Genomic DNA, 17,167 nt, shown 5'->3' with positions numbered 1-17,167 from the left:
CACTGCTGAGCTGGGGGACACGGTGCTGTGAGCCTCTCTGAGCAGACAGGCTTCCAAAGACCCTCCTCCTGGCCCCAGGGCTTTGGAAACAGGCTTCAGAGCTGACTGTCTGCACAGTGCACAGGGCTAAAAGGAGTGGTCTGGCTCTGCCATAGAGATCAAGAAGTCAAAGCACATAAGCTTTCAGTTTCTACTAGACTTCCATGATACCATCTTTGAAAAGATCAAAGCCAGGCATCCTGCTCACAGAGACAGAGAGTTAGACAGCAACAGAGCATCTCCTTACCAGCCCATTGACATCCCAGACCCACAGCTACGAAAAAGGGGAGCACAGAGACGCCAACTTCCCAGAATCTCTGCACAGCTGCCACCTGGCAGAGCCCAGGGCTGGTGCAGGGCAGCGAGCCAGGTTGAGCATGTCAGGAGATGTACCATTTCCATATGCAAAGGCAGCATCTACCCCTACTTTACATCCCCTCCAGCTTCCCAAGAGTCAGGGAAAAAGCTCCCACAGTTAGGCAGCTCTTGCTGCACCAAAATGAGAGGCATCAAACTCCCCCCCTAGATGGTTACAGCTGCACTTGCCACTGGTGCTCTCCTGCGTCAGCAGTGAGGAGACAGCAAGCCTCAACATCCCCAGACTGAAATAGCTGCACAAGTACAAGGTTGGTTGGTACACGCTCCAGGGAGGTTGTGTTTCCCAACACTACATTTACACATGTAAAACAGAGGTAAATTGGCACTAGCTGACAGCTTATCCAGCACCCTGAGGCAGCAGGACTGCCTGTCAGAAAATCACTTGTATTCACCAGGAGAAGGCATTGGCCAACCTGATGGAAACCAATTGTAGAGTATTTGCTGAATCTGGATACCATCCTTAGGCTGCCCTTAAAAATGGGTGGCACACCAAAGCAGTGACATACTATGTCCTACTGTCCCCACCAGCCACTGACTTCAAGTGTTATTGAGAGCCTCCATTGACAGCTTCTATCAACAGCTTCCATTAACAGCAGTGCTTCAGACACAAGGGCTGAAAATTGTCTAAGGAGGGAAGTACTGTACAAAAGTTCAAATATAAGATGCTTTTCTCCAACAAGCACACTTCGGGAACAGAAACCACAGTAAAACACAGTGATTAACACAAGTACGTACATCTAGGTCAGCTCTCAATAACTTGAGCAGATAGCAGGTCACAGACTCATTTCGTGGATGAGTCCTTTCTTTTCTCTTTTATTTTTTTTAAACACAGTTATATTGACTTCAATGAATTTTTCCCACTCTTCAACCATTAGATCAGCCTGATGATGAATTTATCTAAATGAAACTGAAGACACTTTCTCTCACACTAATGATAAGACTAAGAAAGATCATTGTAGCACACCACCAGACATTAAAAGCAGAAATTTTAGGAAGGTTCACAGTAATACTTGAGGCCATGAAATGAAACTGTGCTTTCATTACCAGCTGTGGAGTTTTAGGCTTGGACCTGCTGCTCAAAGTCCACAGAGAGGGTAAAGGAAAAATCAGCCAGTATTTCCATCCTTCTCTGTAATTTGAAGCCACTGAGAAATATCTCAGGGTATAAATCACACAACTCTATAAATAAAATAAATTACAATTTTGTACTCTTTGGAAGAAAGCTGACACCAAATTCATGTTGCAAATCCAAGAAAAAATAAGCCTGGCCCACGGCCCAAGCACATAAGAAGCTCCCCCTTGTTCCCAGGGAAGAAGCTTCACCATCACCATCAGTTTGCCATTCCCCAGGGGACCTACAGCTACAGGTAGTCTACAGTACACTAAATGTCTGTCTGTACATAGCACCTCCAGGTAGAGCCAAGTGTTTATTAACAGAAAGTGCTACCAGCAAAACTCCTGCAAATCCCTGTGGAAGACTGAACTCCTATTTTCAGGTAAATAAATGGGGCATCTTCCCAGTTAGTGCCAGTGCCAAGCTCACAGCCCACAGATACCTACAACTGTTTCTCTCTGCTACTTGTAGTGTCCCATTTTTTAAACACTCACTGTCACTTGCATGACCCGAAGTATGACCTCTCCCTAGCACAGCCTTTTTTAAAGAAAAGCTGCTACATACATATTTAAAAGCAGGTAACCCATACCAGAAGAATACTTAGTTTTGTATAAGCCAATTATCCTCTGTGGTAAAAGGATCAGATAAACACAGTTTTGAAAGTGTGTGGTTAGAAAATGATTAAATGTATCATTTTGGCTCTTTTGTAACAAATTAAAAGATGAGACTGACAAATTCTTTCATTTCATATCATTAAATAAATCTTCCAACGGAAAATTGTCACTTAAATTCTCTTCATAAACACCCTATTCAGTTTCAAAGTGGGGGACAAAAGTGCATTATAAAGTACTTTGAGAAATTTATTGCTTCTATTGTCTGTCCCCGCTCCCACCCATACTACATAGCAAAGAAAGCAGGAAAACACCTTGGAATCCACCAATACAAAACCAGCCAGAGCTCTGCCTGCCAAAGACAGGATCCTTGGCAGTGCCTATAATCCAACCTGTCAGGAGACAGAGCTGTAGTTCCTGTAAGCCTCTGTCTTCTGTACATGACACAAGCATGACTCTGCAGGGAGTTTACAAGAAATATGAATGAGCACAAGCAGACCCATTTATCAAAATCCTTGGAAAATGGCAAGTTGCATTTCTTACCTCATTTCTAAGAAAATGAGTTTTACGTGGTGGCACATGCCTACCTGCTCCTCCACATCCCCCAACAACCTTGCAGCTCGGGGCAGATTTCCACTCCCTCTGGGCAACAGCTACAGTGCTATGGATGGCCATTGACAACTCCAAGTGTTGTGGAAACTAGAGATTTAGGAGAGATTACATCATTTTCCCCCATGGAGGGGAAGGCTGGCAGCCAGCTGAATTTTTGTCAGGCATTGCAGAAGCAACACAGGACTGCATTGAATGACACAAAGACAGAAACAACGTTCATCAACCCAAACGTGTAGCCAATCACCTCTGGGTTTTGGCCACAATTGAATAGAATATGGAGACTACTCACTGTGTGAGCAGCCCATCCTGATATGGGGTCTGAGCAGCTCACCCTGCCTCACAGCTTGCTCTGCCTTTCCCCAGGGTCTCCTCCCCACACCGTGCCTGGACATCACCAAAGGGACCACCAGCTGCTTTTCTCAGTGAGATCAAACCTTTCCTGAGGGTACAGCACTCAGCCAAGCACCACCAGCCTCTCAGATAAATCCATCAGTGATGTCAGAAAGGCGACAGACCTCCACCTAGACTGCACTCCTGTTTTCCACAATCCCATGGGGAAACACATGCAGGCAAAACCCTGAAGTCCACAGCCCCTCCATGGCACTTTTCCCCCAGGTCAGTCCCCACAGCTGTCACAAAATATGGGTGTAAGAAAGCAGAGCAGCAGCCTCTGGCACACCACTACATGACGAACATGGAAACCCACTCCCACCACGAGACACATATTTTTATTTTTCTGTGGATAATAAAAAAAGAGTAGGGACAAACTCCTTGGATAGAGAAAGCTGAGCTCAAATGCCCTACATCCAATTTTAACAGAAATTGTTTGCAGCACTTAATTGCAAGAAAGCCACAATTAATTGTGCTACATTATCAGTAAACACACTGGTCACATCATTAGAGCCATTATTTTTCCCTCCAAGAAATTACATTACTACATTATTGATGCAACAATCCAGTGTAATGAAGTGGTGCTTTGCATCCTTTTTTCTGCTTTACCCTAAGTTCACAGAGCTATAGCCCCAATACCAAATTTAGTAAGGGTTCTTTTGGCTGGTTTTTTTTTTTTTCCAGTAGGTCAAAAATTCCAGTCAACAACCTAAAAACAGCTGCAGAAGAAGTTAAAGCACCTGTCCCTAATCAACTGCAAAGGCTTGGGTTTCTATTTGATACAACTCAAAATTACAGCTATTTTTCTAAATACTCTGCTTCAACAGTGAGTATTTTTACCTCATATTTTTACTTGGACAGACTATTTTCAGAAAGGCATTCGAGAGAGATTATGCCAGAAAGCAGTAAAATAGCAAGCAAGCTGCTTATGTAAATACTGAACTTCTTTGAACTTAAGGGGAAAGAAAAGGAGCAGTATCCAGAAGGTCAGCACTCCTAAGGAAGAGAGCACATATGAAACACAGGGAAGGAAAAGTTGCCCATGTCAAAACGGCAAAAGAAAACCTAGAGAAGTGATCATGAAAGGAGCTCAGAACAGTAGAACGCTCAGTCCTGAAGCTCTTACTCATTCACAGGGTTACTAAAAGCAATAAAGGTTATTCCTGTCATACTGCAGGAAGCAGCCGCAGTTTGCAGTGCCCATCAGCAGAGCCTGGCTCTGCAGCACGAAGGGCAGCAACACCCACATTGCACATCTTGTGCAATGCCTACAAAGGCTGTCCAAGCAAAGCTTTGGCTAAAACACAAACCAGTACTTCCTCTGCAATTATTAATATAGGATTAATATAATCTTTAGAAATAGTCTCCATGTGCAAAACCCCAGCACGTTGTTTCCCAGACACTCCTTTGCCATTATACAGTTCCACACACCCCTGCCATGCTGGGAAAAGGAGAGGGCTCTTTAGAGTAACTTTAAATTCACTCTTTCAGTCTTGCATCTTGGCTCTCTGCAAAAAAATCAGCAGTTGCTCAAGTTCCCACTTTGCCACTCAGTTCCTTGCATGGTGCAATCACAGAATCCCCAGGTGCCTTCTTGCTGGACCAAATAACACCACTGTGGTTGACTATCACTGTAAAGAAACAGTCCCTGTGCCCCCTCCTCCCCCACAAATTTCATTATCTTTTCTGTTGTTTTTTCTGTTCTTTCTCTTTTTGGAAATCAGGCTATGAAACTGAACTAATTACTCCAGGCTCAGAGCATGTTTTATGTGGTGTGCTGAATTGTTTAATTTTTCCTTTTGCCATGGCCAACATTTGTGTTTAAATATCAACAACTTTTCCTGCATATCAGTGCAATGCCAACAGCACTGCAAACCTCTAAAAGAAGAAGGAACAGAACTCACCCCAATGATGCTCCTCAAGTCACAGTCAAGGGGAGAAGTAAACTAACAAGTCTTCATTTCCTTAACACCTCTTCCCTCTAAGTGCTCTCCTTGCCCCAAAGAGGATGTTTCCCAGGGACCCAACTCAGACCTTACCAGACCAGAAAATGTGTAAATCCCAATGCTAAAGACCCCAGCGTCTGCACTCCACCCTCACTCCAGACAGGAATGTCTTACCAGCACTGTCAGAAGTATGCAACACGGATTGCACAAGGAGTCAATGCTACAGGTTTAAATCTGCTCAGCAGCCAGCTTTGTAGCCAGTTTTGCAGTTGGGATGTGTCTGCACTGTTTGCATGAGAAGCACCTATTAAGCAGGCAGCAGCAGCCTGGCTCCAGGTAAACTTCCACGGAGTCTCAAAACATAGCCCTAGGTTGGGCAAACTGGAGCCATCTGATCTCAGGCTGACACAGGTGGCGGACAGGGTCCCATCCAGAGGAAAACCTTGCCTTGCCTCCTCAGTCAGTGAAAGAAGTCACCTGCAATGGTGGCTGACACCTGAGCATCCAGCCCCAAACCTCAGAAAACACTCTGTGACTCCTGCCTCACACAGCCTGTAATCAGACATCCCCAGCCCTAATAAAGCAGTGTTCTCCCACCCATCTGACAACTCCAGTTCCTCCACAACCTCGAGGTCCATCTCGTGCCTTTCTTCCCCCATGACATCCCTGGTCAGAGGAGGCAGAGGCAGCAGACATCAGCATCCCCATCTGCTCTGGTGGTTTGAGGGCTCTCATCACCACAGGTCTCCTTATAAAACCTGCCAATTATCCCACGCATAGGCAGTTTCTGTGTGCTGAAAAGAGGTGACAGCCCATATATCCTTCCTGAAGATCATCTAGACTATCTGTACACTTAAGAAGGAATGAGTTTTGGCTAGGGTGTTTTTCTCTTGTATTTAATCTTGCTTTAGAAGCATTCAGCCACCACAGTCTAACCACTGATGCGTGTCAGACAGCGTCACCAACTTACTTATCTTGGCTCCCAGCATTCTGCTGCAAGAACATTGCTGCCTAAGCTCATCCTTTGCATTACACTGGTGTTTATGCCATTCCTACATTTAAACCTGTGGAATAGTTCAAACTACTCCTCCTTGTCTTACCCATCCTCTACCAAACATGCTCTCTAAGATGGAAGCAAAGCATCATATGCATTCCCACAGGCAGGTATTTTCCATTAAAAAGACTCTGCCCCTTCCTGCTGTCTGTCCCTGCACTCAGCTTGCAAAACTGTTTTCATTCTCCAGAAACAGTTGATGCACAAGGCAATTCTTTTCTGAGCATACTGGTATAATACAGAACTAGTTAATAGGTAAAGTGCAACAACAGAGCACAGCAGGTCCTAACTACTGAGGCACAGCTATGCTTGGGGTGGGGGTTTTTTCCAGGTTAGAAAAACTGTGTATTTTGAAACTCCTGCTCCTCCTTACTGACAGCATGCCAGATAATTAAACTGAACCTCTTATTTTTAAAATCTAATTTACTTTTGAAAACCTACACTGCTGCTGGACTATTTTTAGAATTTTTCTTATATGGGCCAGCGGAAATAGGCTAGAGCCAGGTAGCACAAGGCCTCACAGACTGTGCAATCTTCAAGCTGAACACCATTAATCAGTGAAACAATGGAAAAAAATCCTTTCAAATTAGGAATAACTATCTGCAGTGAGGTACTGATACTCATCTTCAGTTTTGGAAAAGCTTTTCTTAAGCAAAACTAAGCCTGGGCCTACAGCTTTGACTCAAGAGTTTCATTTTTAATTCTGTAATTTGTTACCAAATGCAAGAGCTGATATTGGTGTTTGACAAGCTGTCCTTAACACCAAAATCAGTGGGAATATTGCCCAAACAAGGACTACAGGACGGGTTTAGCACTACCTTTGGAACAGCTTGACTCACACAGCACCCCACACAAGACATGCACTAGAGAAGTTAAATAACACAAGTAGCAGAGGGATACTTTTTCTGAAGTACTGAGTTCTGTGACCCTTATTTTATAAGTCCCTAGGGAAATAACAGCATCAGAGGTACCTGCATCTAGCCCCTAGCAGCTGTGTCTACTATATGGCAACCCAGAGCAAAATTATATACCTACTCAGATTTACAGTGAATGATTTAGTGAAACCAATTTCTGTGATATGCTGGCATGCAAAGATATGCCCATGTAGTACACCAAAAATAATTTTTAAAAGTCTTCTTAGTATTCTCCACAAAAAAAGCATCTCAGTGGGTAGCCAAAATGACTATGACCTCTGCAATCTCTCTTATTTCTGCTGGCAGCACTTCCCACCAAAGGTCTGGGAGTCCAGCATCCATCCCCAGGCATCTGGCCCACCTTCCCAGGGGCAGCTTGCCTTGCTGCCAGCCACATTCACTTCTTAGAGGTGACAGAGAACTCAAGGTGCTTCATCTGGGGTAAAGAACCTGCAGTCTGGGGAGTACATATGGCCCACAGCATCACAACCTCTGTTTTTCCAAATCCCTGCCGGGTAACATCCCAGAGAGAGGCTTGCAAGACTTGCTTTGCTCTTTGCACGAAAAAGCCAACCTTCCCTGACTAGCAACTTAATCACGGCCAAACACAACACATAAGAGAAGGCACTACAGCCCAGCAGTGTTTATCCAAAACTACCACAAGGCCAGAGAAACTGCAAAACACTCCAGGATGCAAAGTTTCTTTCAATTATTTAATTGCCTCAAAAATGCAAATACATTCAACATACCTCTGCTGCAACTCCAGCCCCGCTCACTTCCCCCACCTGGGAGCAATATTTCATAGCAGTGCAATTTAAAAACACGGTGGTTTTATTAATTTTAAAGCCTCAGACTCTTGCACGTCCAGGTGCTACTCCACAGCACTTGAGGACAGAAATCTGGTCCCTGAAGAGGCTTCTTTTGTAATCTTTTCAGGGGTTCCTGCTCTCCTGCTCACTCACCAGCCTGTCCCAAGACCTTTATGGCTGCGTGAAGTCCATGTGCTGTTCACATGAGCAAGGTCTGTGCACATAAGAGCTCTGGAAAAGCCGCGTAAGGCTGTGAATTTGCTGACCCAGAAGTATTCCCAGTCCCTCGCGGCTCAGCTGCAACGCCCTCGTGTGCTCCTATCTGCTGGCGAGCACCCCGCCGCCTCCCACACATCCTGCAGCACTGATCCCTCCCTGCACTTTCGCTTTCAGCTGCCTTAAACCCCCACAGAAAGCTTTACCTGTCTCCTGTGCTTCCATTTATCACTCAGAAGATCCCAGCACCAGCATCTGAAGCACCATGGCAGGAAGAGCCCAGTGCCCAAGGGTCACACCAGCCAAGTTCCCACCAACATCAGGCAGCCACACAGGGATTTACACCAGGTCTAACACCATGCTTTTAAGTGACCTGGAACCAACTGGGACGAACAAGTCCTTCTTCCCTTATCCACCTTTGTCAGCTTAATTCATCAGGCACACAATCACTTGTCCTGAGGTCTCTTGGTAAAGGGTGTCTAATTTTTGTCCTGTTCCTTATTAATCCAGTATTGTTTAAATCAAAGACAATTTCTTTTCCTTATCAGTAATGAGCCAAGAGAATCTCTGTGTGAATCTTTGCGTCTCTTGAGCACCTTTTCAGCCTCCAAGCTGGTTCACATATTTACCACTGGATACCCTCTCACCATACTATAAAATCTCTTGGGTTGTTTTTAGGAACAACTACACCAAAAAAGGCTACTGTGCTTCCTATGAACTCAGCCTAGGAATCAAGGAAGAGGATAAAATACCTTCAAGATGACAGGGACCTCTTCAGTGGAGCCCAAGAAAATTGTCATGTCCCATAAGCCATGCTGTAGAACCTTCTCTTTACCCACAAACTGCCAGAGTAAGGAAGTGTGATGATGCAAGATCATCAGCACATCAGGTTAAATTTAAGTAAATGAGACAAGCCTCAGCAAGGTGTCAGCGTGCCTGTGCCCCATTCATGTTGCTGAACTGATCCACACCAACAGTGGCTCCTTCTTCAGCTGCTCCCAGGAACATGCCTTTCACTCCTGCTGTCAGAACAAGCCAAGAGCTGCCTTCTCAGTGACTCATTTCACCTGATCAGTGCCCTTCTCTCTTCTGTTTTTACAAGACAGAAATGCAGCCCTATGGAAAGCAGAAGGAGTGACTCGACACTAGGTTTTATCTCTTCACATCCTTAGGATAACTATGTTACCTTCTGGGAAAATGGGAAGCCTATGCACTGCCAGACAAATGTGGCCACTGATTGAAACTCTTGGTTGTAGGAAACTCCTGAAAGCAAGGGCAGACCAAGAACCAACCACATGCGACCATTTAGCTGGCACAGTCCTTCACAATGCCTGTGTTTTTTTAGGCTGCCTAACTGAACACTTCTGGCAAAGTAACCAGAGGGTATTAAGCTGGCCATGCAAGCTCTGGGCTAATTTTAATGTCTTTTGAAATCTTTAAAATATTTATCAGGTACATAACAACTGTAATTACAGATTTCTGCAGAGATGGTGCAGTATGTTGCTTTTGGTCAGCAAGTAAACAAGGACAAGAGCAAAGAAAGAAAATAGTCCCTACTTGATTTTTATGCCTTGCTAAAGCCTCCTATATGCTGGGCAAAGGAAAACAGCCTGCAGACAGAGCCATGGGCAGGACTGCTGACACAAAGGGACTGGCAGGAAGGCATTGCTGCCACGGCTGGACATGATGACCCAGCCTGGGAAATTGAGGCAGCAGGAATCTTGAAAGTGTGAGGAGACAGGGAAAGTGAAGAGGCACTGATGTGATTTATCATCCACCAAGCATCCACTTCAGCCCCCACGAGTACAGAGAACACCATCCTGCTCAGGGACATGAACAGGGGCAGTGCTGCTGCTCATCAAACTCACTGCAAGAAAACACAGCCTGGTGATAAACTCCCTCATCCATCCCCTCCTTGCTTTTCCTGTACATCCTTTGCTGGGCCAGCAACAGAAGTATTTTGCATGAAAGCTGCTAGTTTCAGCAAAGTACCTGAAAGGAGCCCCTCCCCCCTCTTTTTGCACTCCACATTGGCCAGAAGAAGTTATTCCCGACAGAGGACTTCATTCCCAACACCCATGTACTACAGGAAACAACTCTCTCCACCTCTGGTGTCATCTCATAGAGTGGGGCTTTTTTCTTTCACATCTGCATTAGAGGAAAAGTGAGGAAACGACCATAAAGTTTTTTGCCTAACTTCTGAGACAGGAGAACTCAACCCCTAACCAGGCAGGGGAGAAAGGGTTCAGGCTGTAGATGTTCCAAGCCACTGCACTTCCAGGTATTTACTCTGGACAATGTGGAAGGTTTGTGACTGACAGCTGCTTGGTATGACACACACTGCAGAAACACCAACACACTAAGAGTGGTGTCTTTTTCATTTTTATTAACTTTGAGCAGTGGCAGAGAGAGCATTTGCAGGAGCACTAGGAAAAGTCATGAAGTTGTCCCTAATGCTCACCTGCACCTTATGTCATCAGCTCACAGGATGGCTGACAAACTACATGAAGCTTGTCAGCACTCAACAAAAAAGCCAGGAACCCAATATACTGCTAAAACTATACTGTTATTCCCCTAACATGCTCCTTGTATACACAATCACATTTCCAATCATCATTCCAGAGCCTCATTTACATCAGAAACTAAGTAATGTAGATGCAGTCTGAAAACTCCCTAGCGTGGCCAAGGCTATAAATGCTATTAAGGTACTTTCCAACATGACAAAAAGAATAATCATATTGGCAAACATAAGCTTCATTATTATCCTGGGTGCCTCCAGTACATTCTGGGATTTTTTTTAAATTTTTTTTTTATGTTAGACTCATAACTGAAACAAATCACATTAATCAAAACATCCAGAGGGGAAACAAACCATCATCCAGTGAGTCAAACCCTCACCTCCCAATGGGTCTATTTCCCAGTTCTACCATTGCTCCCTTTTCAAGGTGTCCTCTCAAGGCAACAGAGGTTTTCAAGAAGCACACACACTGATGACCCTTCTGTTCCACTCCTGCCAACACCAAGGGTCAAAGCAACCCACCCTTCAGCACAGAGAAGGAGCATGGTTTCTGCACTGCCATCTCAGTTCCCACCAGCATCACTGGCCACAAACCACAAACAGGCAAAACCTTCTGCCCTTTGGGGATTTGTCCCCCTCTCCCCCTCCCACCACGCCTGGAATGGAGAGGAGACAAATTCACAACTTGTTCAAAGACGACGTGGAAGTTTGTTTGGGAGACTGTCAGGTAAGAGAAACAAGCAAAACTATACATCACTTGTTGCACCACCACTCATGTCAACCTCAAGTGCCCTGGAATAGATGGAGAAACAAAACAGCAAAGACCTCTAAGTATAATATACTGGCACATATAAGAAACTTCAATTATATTCCTTTTTTTTAAGTAGCAAAAAATACAATGCAAACATAATAGGGGTGGAGGGGGAAGGACGTTCTTGGAATTATAGTTTAAAATACAGCCAAAAAATAGCATTAAACTCTACTTTGTGTCCAAATATTCCCTATCATCTTAGCCGAAATAAGTTTTAGATTGGTTTCTGCACTGCCACTAAGGCCATAATGGCATCCTGAATGGTTCAATTACAGCAAAAAGCAGAGAAGTAACAGATAACAGTATGCTTGCCAGTAAGAGGAGGGTATGGTCTCTGTGTGCACACATGTATGTATACATATGAATCAAAACTGAAAAGAATTTATTGATTTGGTTAAGCTGTGCTAATATATTGGTACTGCTCATTTGCTCAGAGTCTCCCTAGTTCGCCTGAATTAGGAGAAGAGGCTGAGGTTACACTGAGGTTAGCTGACATGTGTCAGCCAAGCCTGACCTAATCCTGGGTTTCTAACTAGTTTGATCTTCCTCTCTAAATAATATTAAGAAGAGGAAGGAACCACAGGGATGTAGCTGGGTTCCAAATCACTATTTTTAGAAGCTGTACACAAACAGACAAGGCAGAGTTGTGCATGGCGACTCCTCCACAGAAAACTCCATCCTGTGATCCCCCAGTTCCCCAGCTGAGTACCTCCCACCAAAAGTTCTGTCGCAAAGACATGGAGATCCCCAAAGACTGAAACAGGAAAAAACAATTTTCCTTACTCTGTATTAATTCAAGTGTTTTCTAACACCATCCCTCCTCCCAGTGAAAGAGGACCTCCATAATACCAAGCAGGTGACTTTGAGATGGACCTGCTATCCAAGCTCCCCCGTTAAAACAACACACATGGATATACTCCAGTGATCTGCACTGGATCCAAGACCGAGGGAAACTTCTCATTCATCTCAAAGTATTTCTCAGATCTGGCATAAAAGTAAGAGTTTGATGAGCAATAAAGAAACTACAATAATACGGCTTAAACCACAGAGGTGCCAGCTTTTACTGCCTTTCATTGAGCACACAGTATTTTTCTCCCCCTGTTCCAAGGGAAATAACACTCTGTGCAACTGTTATAGGATGTAAAACATGCACTGTGCTGTTCAGATGGAGCTCATAGTTGAAACATTTAAGCATTAATGAAATCCCAAATGTAAAGTTTTTCATTTTCGTTCAGCCATGAATCTAAAATTCTGGGGGGGAGGAGTGGAAACTACTATCTCAGAGTGCTTTTAAGGTCTATTTTTTCTGATACAGTAATCAGAAAGATAAGCTCAGTCAATATGCCAGCAGTTGCTGCCATACTCCAGCGGCTCGCTGCCGGCGGCATCACCTGCCTTGCCATTGCTATCCCTGCCCTGTCCCACACATGAAGTTATCAAGGGGCTTATCAAGGACGCATGGTCTGCTGCCTGCAACACACGAAGGAGCGCAACTACCTTCATCCACAGGCTTTTGAGCCTGCAAGAGCAATGAGCAGGCTCCTGTTGGAGAGTGAGGCTCCAATTGAGGCAGCTGTGCAAACTCAGGCCAAACACTCCCAAAAGGAGCCCAGCGGGCTCAAGGGCCCATACAAAGAACCAGCTCAAACATCTTTGTCTGAAAGCACATGGCCATCATTTATAGGAAGGAGAAGGTTATCTTGCAATACTGCTCTTATTCAGCAGCTTTCAAGATGACCAAGTATGATATCAGGCTATAAAACCTCAGCTGAAACCACTAAACACTCTGCACAACTTATAGGGAAGCCCTGAAAGGCTGGTTTGTGTCTTGCAGATCCTCAGACCACCTTCCCCAACACTGGTGTTCATAAACTCTGTTAGAGCCATCTTGGACTGCATCACGCACAAACTCATGCTCTTTACACACCTGCATCCCATGACCTTCAGGGGCTGCCTGTTTCACAGTCTGGACGAACTTAAGGGTGTTGAATTTCGCCTGGAAATTTTTCAAAGGTTTGACATTTGCCTCCCAGAGAGAGGCACCTCTCCCCACAAAACTTGTTTGCAGATAAGGTACTGCTAGAGTTTGCTTCTGCATGCTTTCCATCCCCAGCCCTCACTCAAATCACACGGGCCATGGTACCTCCAGAAAGGAGCCCACCACTGCTTCTTGTCCACACCTGCTGGACCAAACCCACTGATTCCAGCGCTTGTGTGGTCATGCGCAACCCAGCTGCAAAATGACACTCCAACTTACAGAACCTCATGAGTACGAGACCTGTCTCTTCTCCTGGAGAGGTGCAAAGAGATGTGAGAAGTCTGCTACCTGCTCAGTTGTGCTACCATGGTGTTTCAAGTACTGAGGATGGAGGAAGGATGAACGTGTGGTTAGGCCACTAAACAGAGATGCACCTTCCAGCAATCCAAGCCTTCTGCTACAGATGGCCCCAACAGTTTCAAACCGGTCAAATAATCTCTCACACCCGACTTCCCCACCTGTTTTAAGTGCCTGAAAAGGAAACATTTGCAACCAAACATGGAGCACTCAAGACATGAAAATGGTGAGGACTATATAAACAGATACATACCTCACTGGTGAAGAAACAGACTGTGTTTAATGGTTTATAATGCCTGGTTTAGTTACCTTGAAATTACTTAAGAGAAGGCAACACGACCTTGGATTAAAACTAAATAAACATTTACAGCAGTAAAAAATGGCTTTTACTGTAGGGAGGGCTGGCTCTTGCACCTGTAATTCCAAATATATTTAACAGAATGCCAAACTATGTATTATAAGAGGCTAAAAAGCAAAACAACATTATAGATATTTGCACAGAAAGCAGGTAGGCATAGGGAGAGAGGCAAAACAAAATGGATAACTTGCCAGGGTCTGATTCAAACATCTTAGAAAAATGCTATTTTCTCAACTGAGGATTGAGCTACCAAGGAGATTTGTGGCAGCTCAAACTACAAAAAAAATGGAGATGAAAACTCTCTTTTGTGTCCCTAGAAGGGAGATAAATGAGGGTCAGAATGAAGTTCATTTAAATCCACTGAGCTGATACAGAGGGAGTTAGAGAGAGCCGCAAAACAAAATGAAAGGCTCAGTAGGAGCCTGCACAGCCAGTGCTGCAATGTCAGAAACACAACACAGTGCCATCTGAAACCTACAGGCACCGTAGCAGGGCTCAAGGAAAAAAACAACGGTGGCATTCCTCGGGAAGCCATGCCTGCCTGCACCAGCGCTGGAATAACACACCGGGGTCCTGCAACACAAGCCCCCGAGGTCAGATGCATTTTGAGGGGTGGTTCAGCAAAGCCTCCGGGGAGGACATCCATTGCTGGAGTGAAACCACCAGAGGAACAGAACTAAGCAACATCTATTTACAGCAGAGAGGAATATCTGCTCCTTTCCTTCGCTCCCACTCGGCATTCTCCTTTGGGTCTCTTATGGGATAGAAGGTGCCTTAAGACAATAGATAATTAGCTGTAATGCATCCTCTGTGGCTTTAACAACTTAACAAGGCTTATCTGGAGACGTGATCTAGGCTTCCAGTTACCCTTGTTCTCCCAGTTCCCTTCCTCTTTCACACCCCCCCTCCCCAAATATTTGCATCTCAGCGTGACAGGTATTTTGACTTTAAGCTTAATAAAAGTGTTTGCATGTGTCTGTGCACGCTTAGGAGAAGCTATGAAAAAAACCACCCTATTGTAAGTCTGCCTCCCTGAAACACGTCTCGTTCCATTTTCACTTCCCTGACAAACAGAAGGAGCTGAAATAAGGAACATGAACTTTGGAATGCCACTCTACCGAAGGACAACTTATTAAAAACATTAGATTCATCGTTTAAAATACGAAGGGAAAAATGCTCAGGAAGTCGATGCATCACGGTGCTGCATTTGTGTCAAGCTCTGAGTAAACATGCAGCAACATGAATGAAATCTGTCCAGAAAGACTGCATTTCAGCGCCAACCACGCAATCGCTGGCCAAACCACTGCATATGTAACAAAAGTTTGATCTCGCCTGCAAGCGCTCGGCTGCGCTTCTGCCATTTCCTGTGGAAAACTGAAGCTCTGAACCACTGTCTCTCAGCCAGCCCTCGCCGACACCCAGCCAGCTGCCCCTGAATTCACGCCCATCACGCCGCGGCAGAGCCGTGCGGGGGATGCTCGGCAGCTCCCCTCCAGCCCTCCCCGGGCCGGGCACCGCCGTGCAGGGGCAGCCGCGCCGCCGCTCCCTCCCCAGCCCCAGCCCCCGGCCCCGGCGGCAGGTGCGGCGGCGGCCCGCCCAGCGCCCGGGGGGGCGGACGGGGCCCGCCCGCCGCAACAGGTGGTCGGTGGCGCCCGGTCCCGCCCGGCGGCCGCACTTACCGCTGGCGTTCTTTCCGCAGATGAGGTGCTGGTAGGGCTGCAGCAAGCCCCAGAGCTCGGGGTCGTTGTTGACCGTCTGCTCCAGCGCCTCCAGGGTGAAGCGGGGCGCCTCGGCGCCCTCCTTTTCCTTCTCGGCCGGGGCGGCGGCGGCGGCCGGGGGGCGGCCGGGCGGCGGGAGCGGGGCGGCGGGACCGGCCAGCACCCGCGCGTGGATGTCGCGGAAGAGGCTCTCGGTGCCGGCGGTGAGGTAGATGGCGGCGTGCTCGTGGATGCGCAGGGCCACGCGGCTGTCCACCATCCAGCGGTAGAACTTGCCCACGGAGAAGGCCAGTCCGCACCGGGCCGACTTGCCGCGGCTGAAGCGGTCGCCGCCGCTGCTGCTCATGTTGTAGAGGGAGAGGGCACCGAGGGCAGCTGCCGTGCAGCGGGCCGCCAGCGTCCAGCCCAGGACGATCTCCATGGCGCTCCGCACCTCGTGCTTGGTGCACTTGGCGAAGCGGAGGCTCAGTCTCTGTGCCTCCCGAGCGATGCGCACCAGCGCCCGGCTCACCAGCGTCGAGAGCCGCGCCGCCGCATCCCGGCTCCCGGGGCTGGCGGCGCCCGGCGCCCGCGGCTCCCGGCGCGGCGGCGGCGGCAGCAGCAGTGCCTCCACCTCCTCCAGGCTCCAGGGGACCTCCTCAAGGTCGGGCAGGAGCCGGGAGCACTGCTGCCCCGCGCAGTCCAGCACCTCGGAGTCTTCCGCTAGGACGGTGTTGACGGTGTCGAAGCTGTTATGCCGACTGTGCATGGAGTCAGTTAGGTGCGGCCAGCAGCTTCCTCCATAGGGGTACGCGGGGTGCGAATCCGAGCAGCACAGCGACAAGTTGGAGGAGCGCACAGAGTCCGCCGCACCACCATACCCGGAGTCCAGCGTCAGGTCTTCCAGCGTCCTCACCGCCGTCTTACCTCTCCGGGCCATCGCCGCACTTCATGCTGCACCCGACGGACCCGGGCGGGGAGCGGCTCACGGGAACGCGGAGGGAGAGAGCAGCGAGCGGGCGCGGCGCGACCCGCCGGCCGATTCGCTTCGCCCCGCTCCGCCAGACGGCAGCGAAGCGGCGGTGCTGTCTGCGCCCTGCTCCTGCTGCTGCCGCCGGCCGAGCCCCGCTGCCGGCCCCACTCCTGCACTGCGCCGCACCGCCGGCCCGACACCGCACCGCAGCGCAGCACCGGCCAGCGGGCGCGGGGGGCGGGGCCATGCAAAGCGCCGCCGGCTCGCAGCCAATGGGGCGGCCAGAGGGCGGAGACATGCAAAGCAGCGCGCCCGGCGGCCAATGGGACGGCGCCCTGCGGCGGCCGCGCCTCCCTCGGCCCCGCGGGGCCGCTCCGCGCGGCGCGGGCCGG

The 17,167-nt window shown here is 47.7% G+C and overlaps 1 protein-coding gene across 1 annotated transcript in view; it reads right to left on the bottom strand.

Moving 5' to 3' along the window:
• The window catches only part of ABTB3 (ankyrin repeat and BTB domain containing 3), a 162,629-nt gene extending 145,887 nt beyond the window's left edge, over window positions 1-16,742 (bottom strand). The window contains exon 1 of the mRNA XM_058805264.1: window positions 15,785-16,742. Within this exon, the coding sequence (XP_058661247.1) occupies window positions 15,785-16,742 (958 nt within the window). The remainder of the gene's footprint in view (window positions 1-15,784) is intronic.
• Between the last annotated feature and the right edge of the window lie 425 nt (window positions 16,743-17,167).

The sequence above is a fragment of the Ammospiza caudacuta genome, chromosome 5 (assembly GCF_027887145.1).
Source record: "Ammospiza caudacuta isolate bAmmCau1 chromosome 5, bAmmCau1.pri, whole genome shotgun sequence".
Taxonomy (NCBI): domain Eukaryota; kingdom Metazoa; phylum Chordata; class Aves; order Passeriformes; family Passerellidae; genus Ammospiza; species Ammospiza caudacuta.
This window is presented reverse-complemented; position numbering and strand designations above follow the sequence as displayed.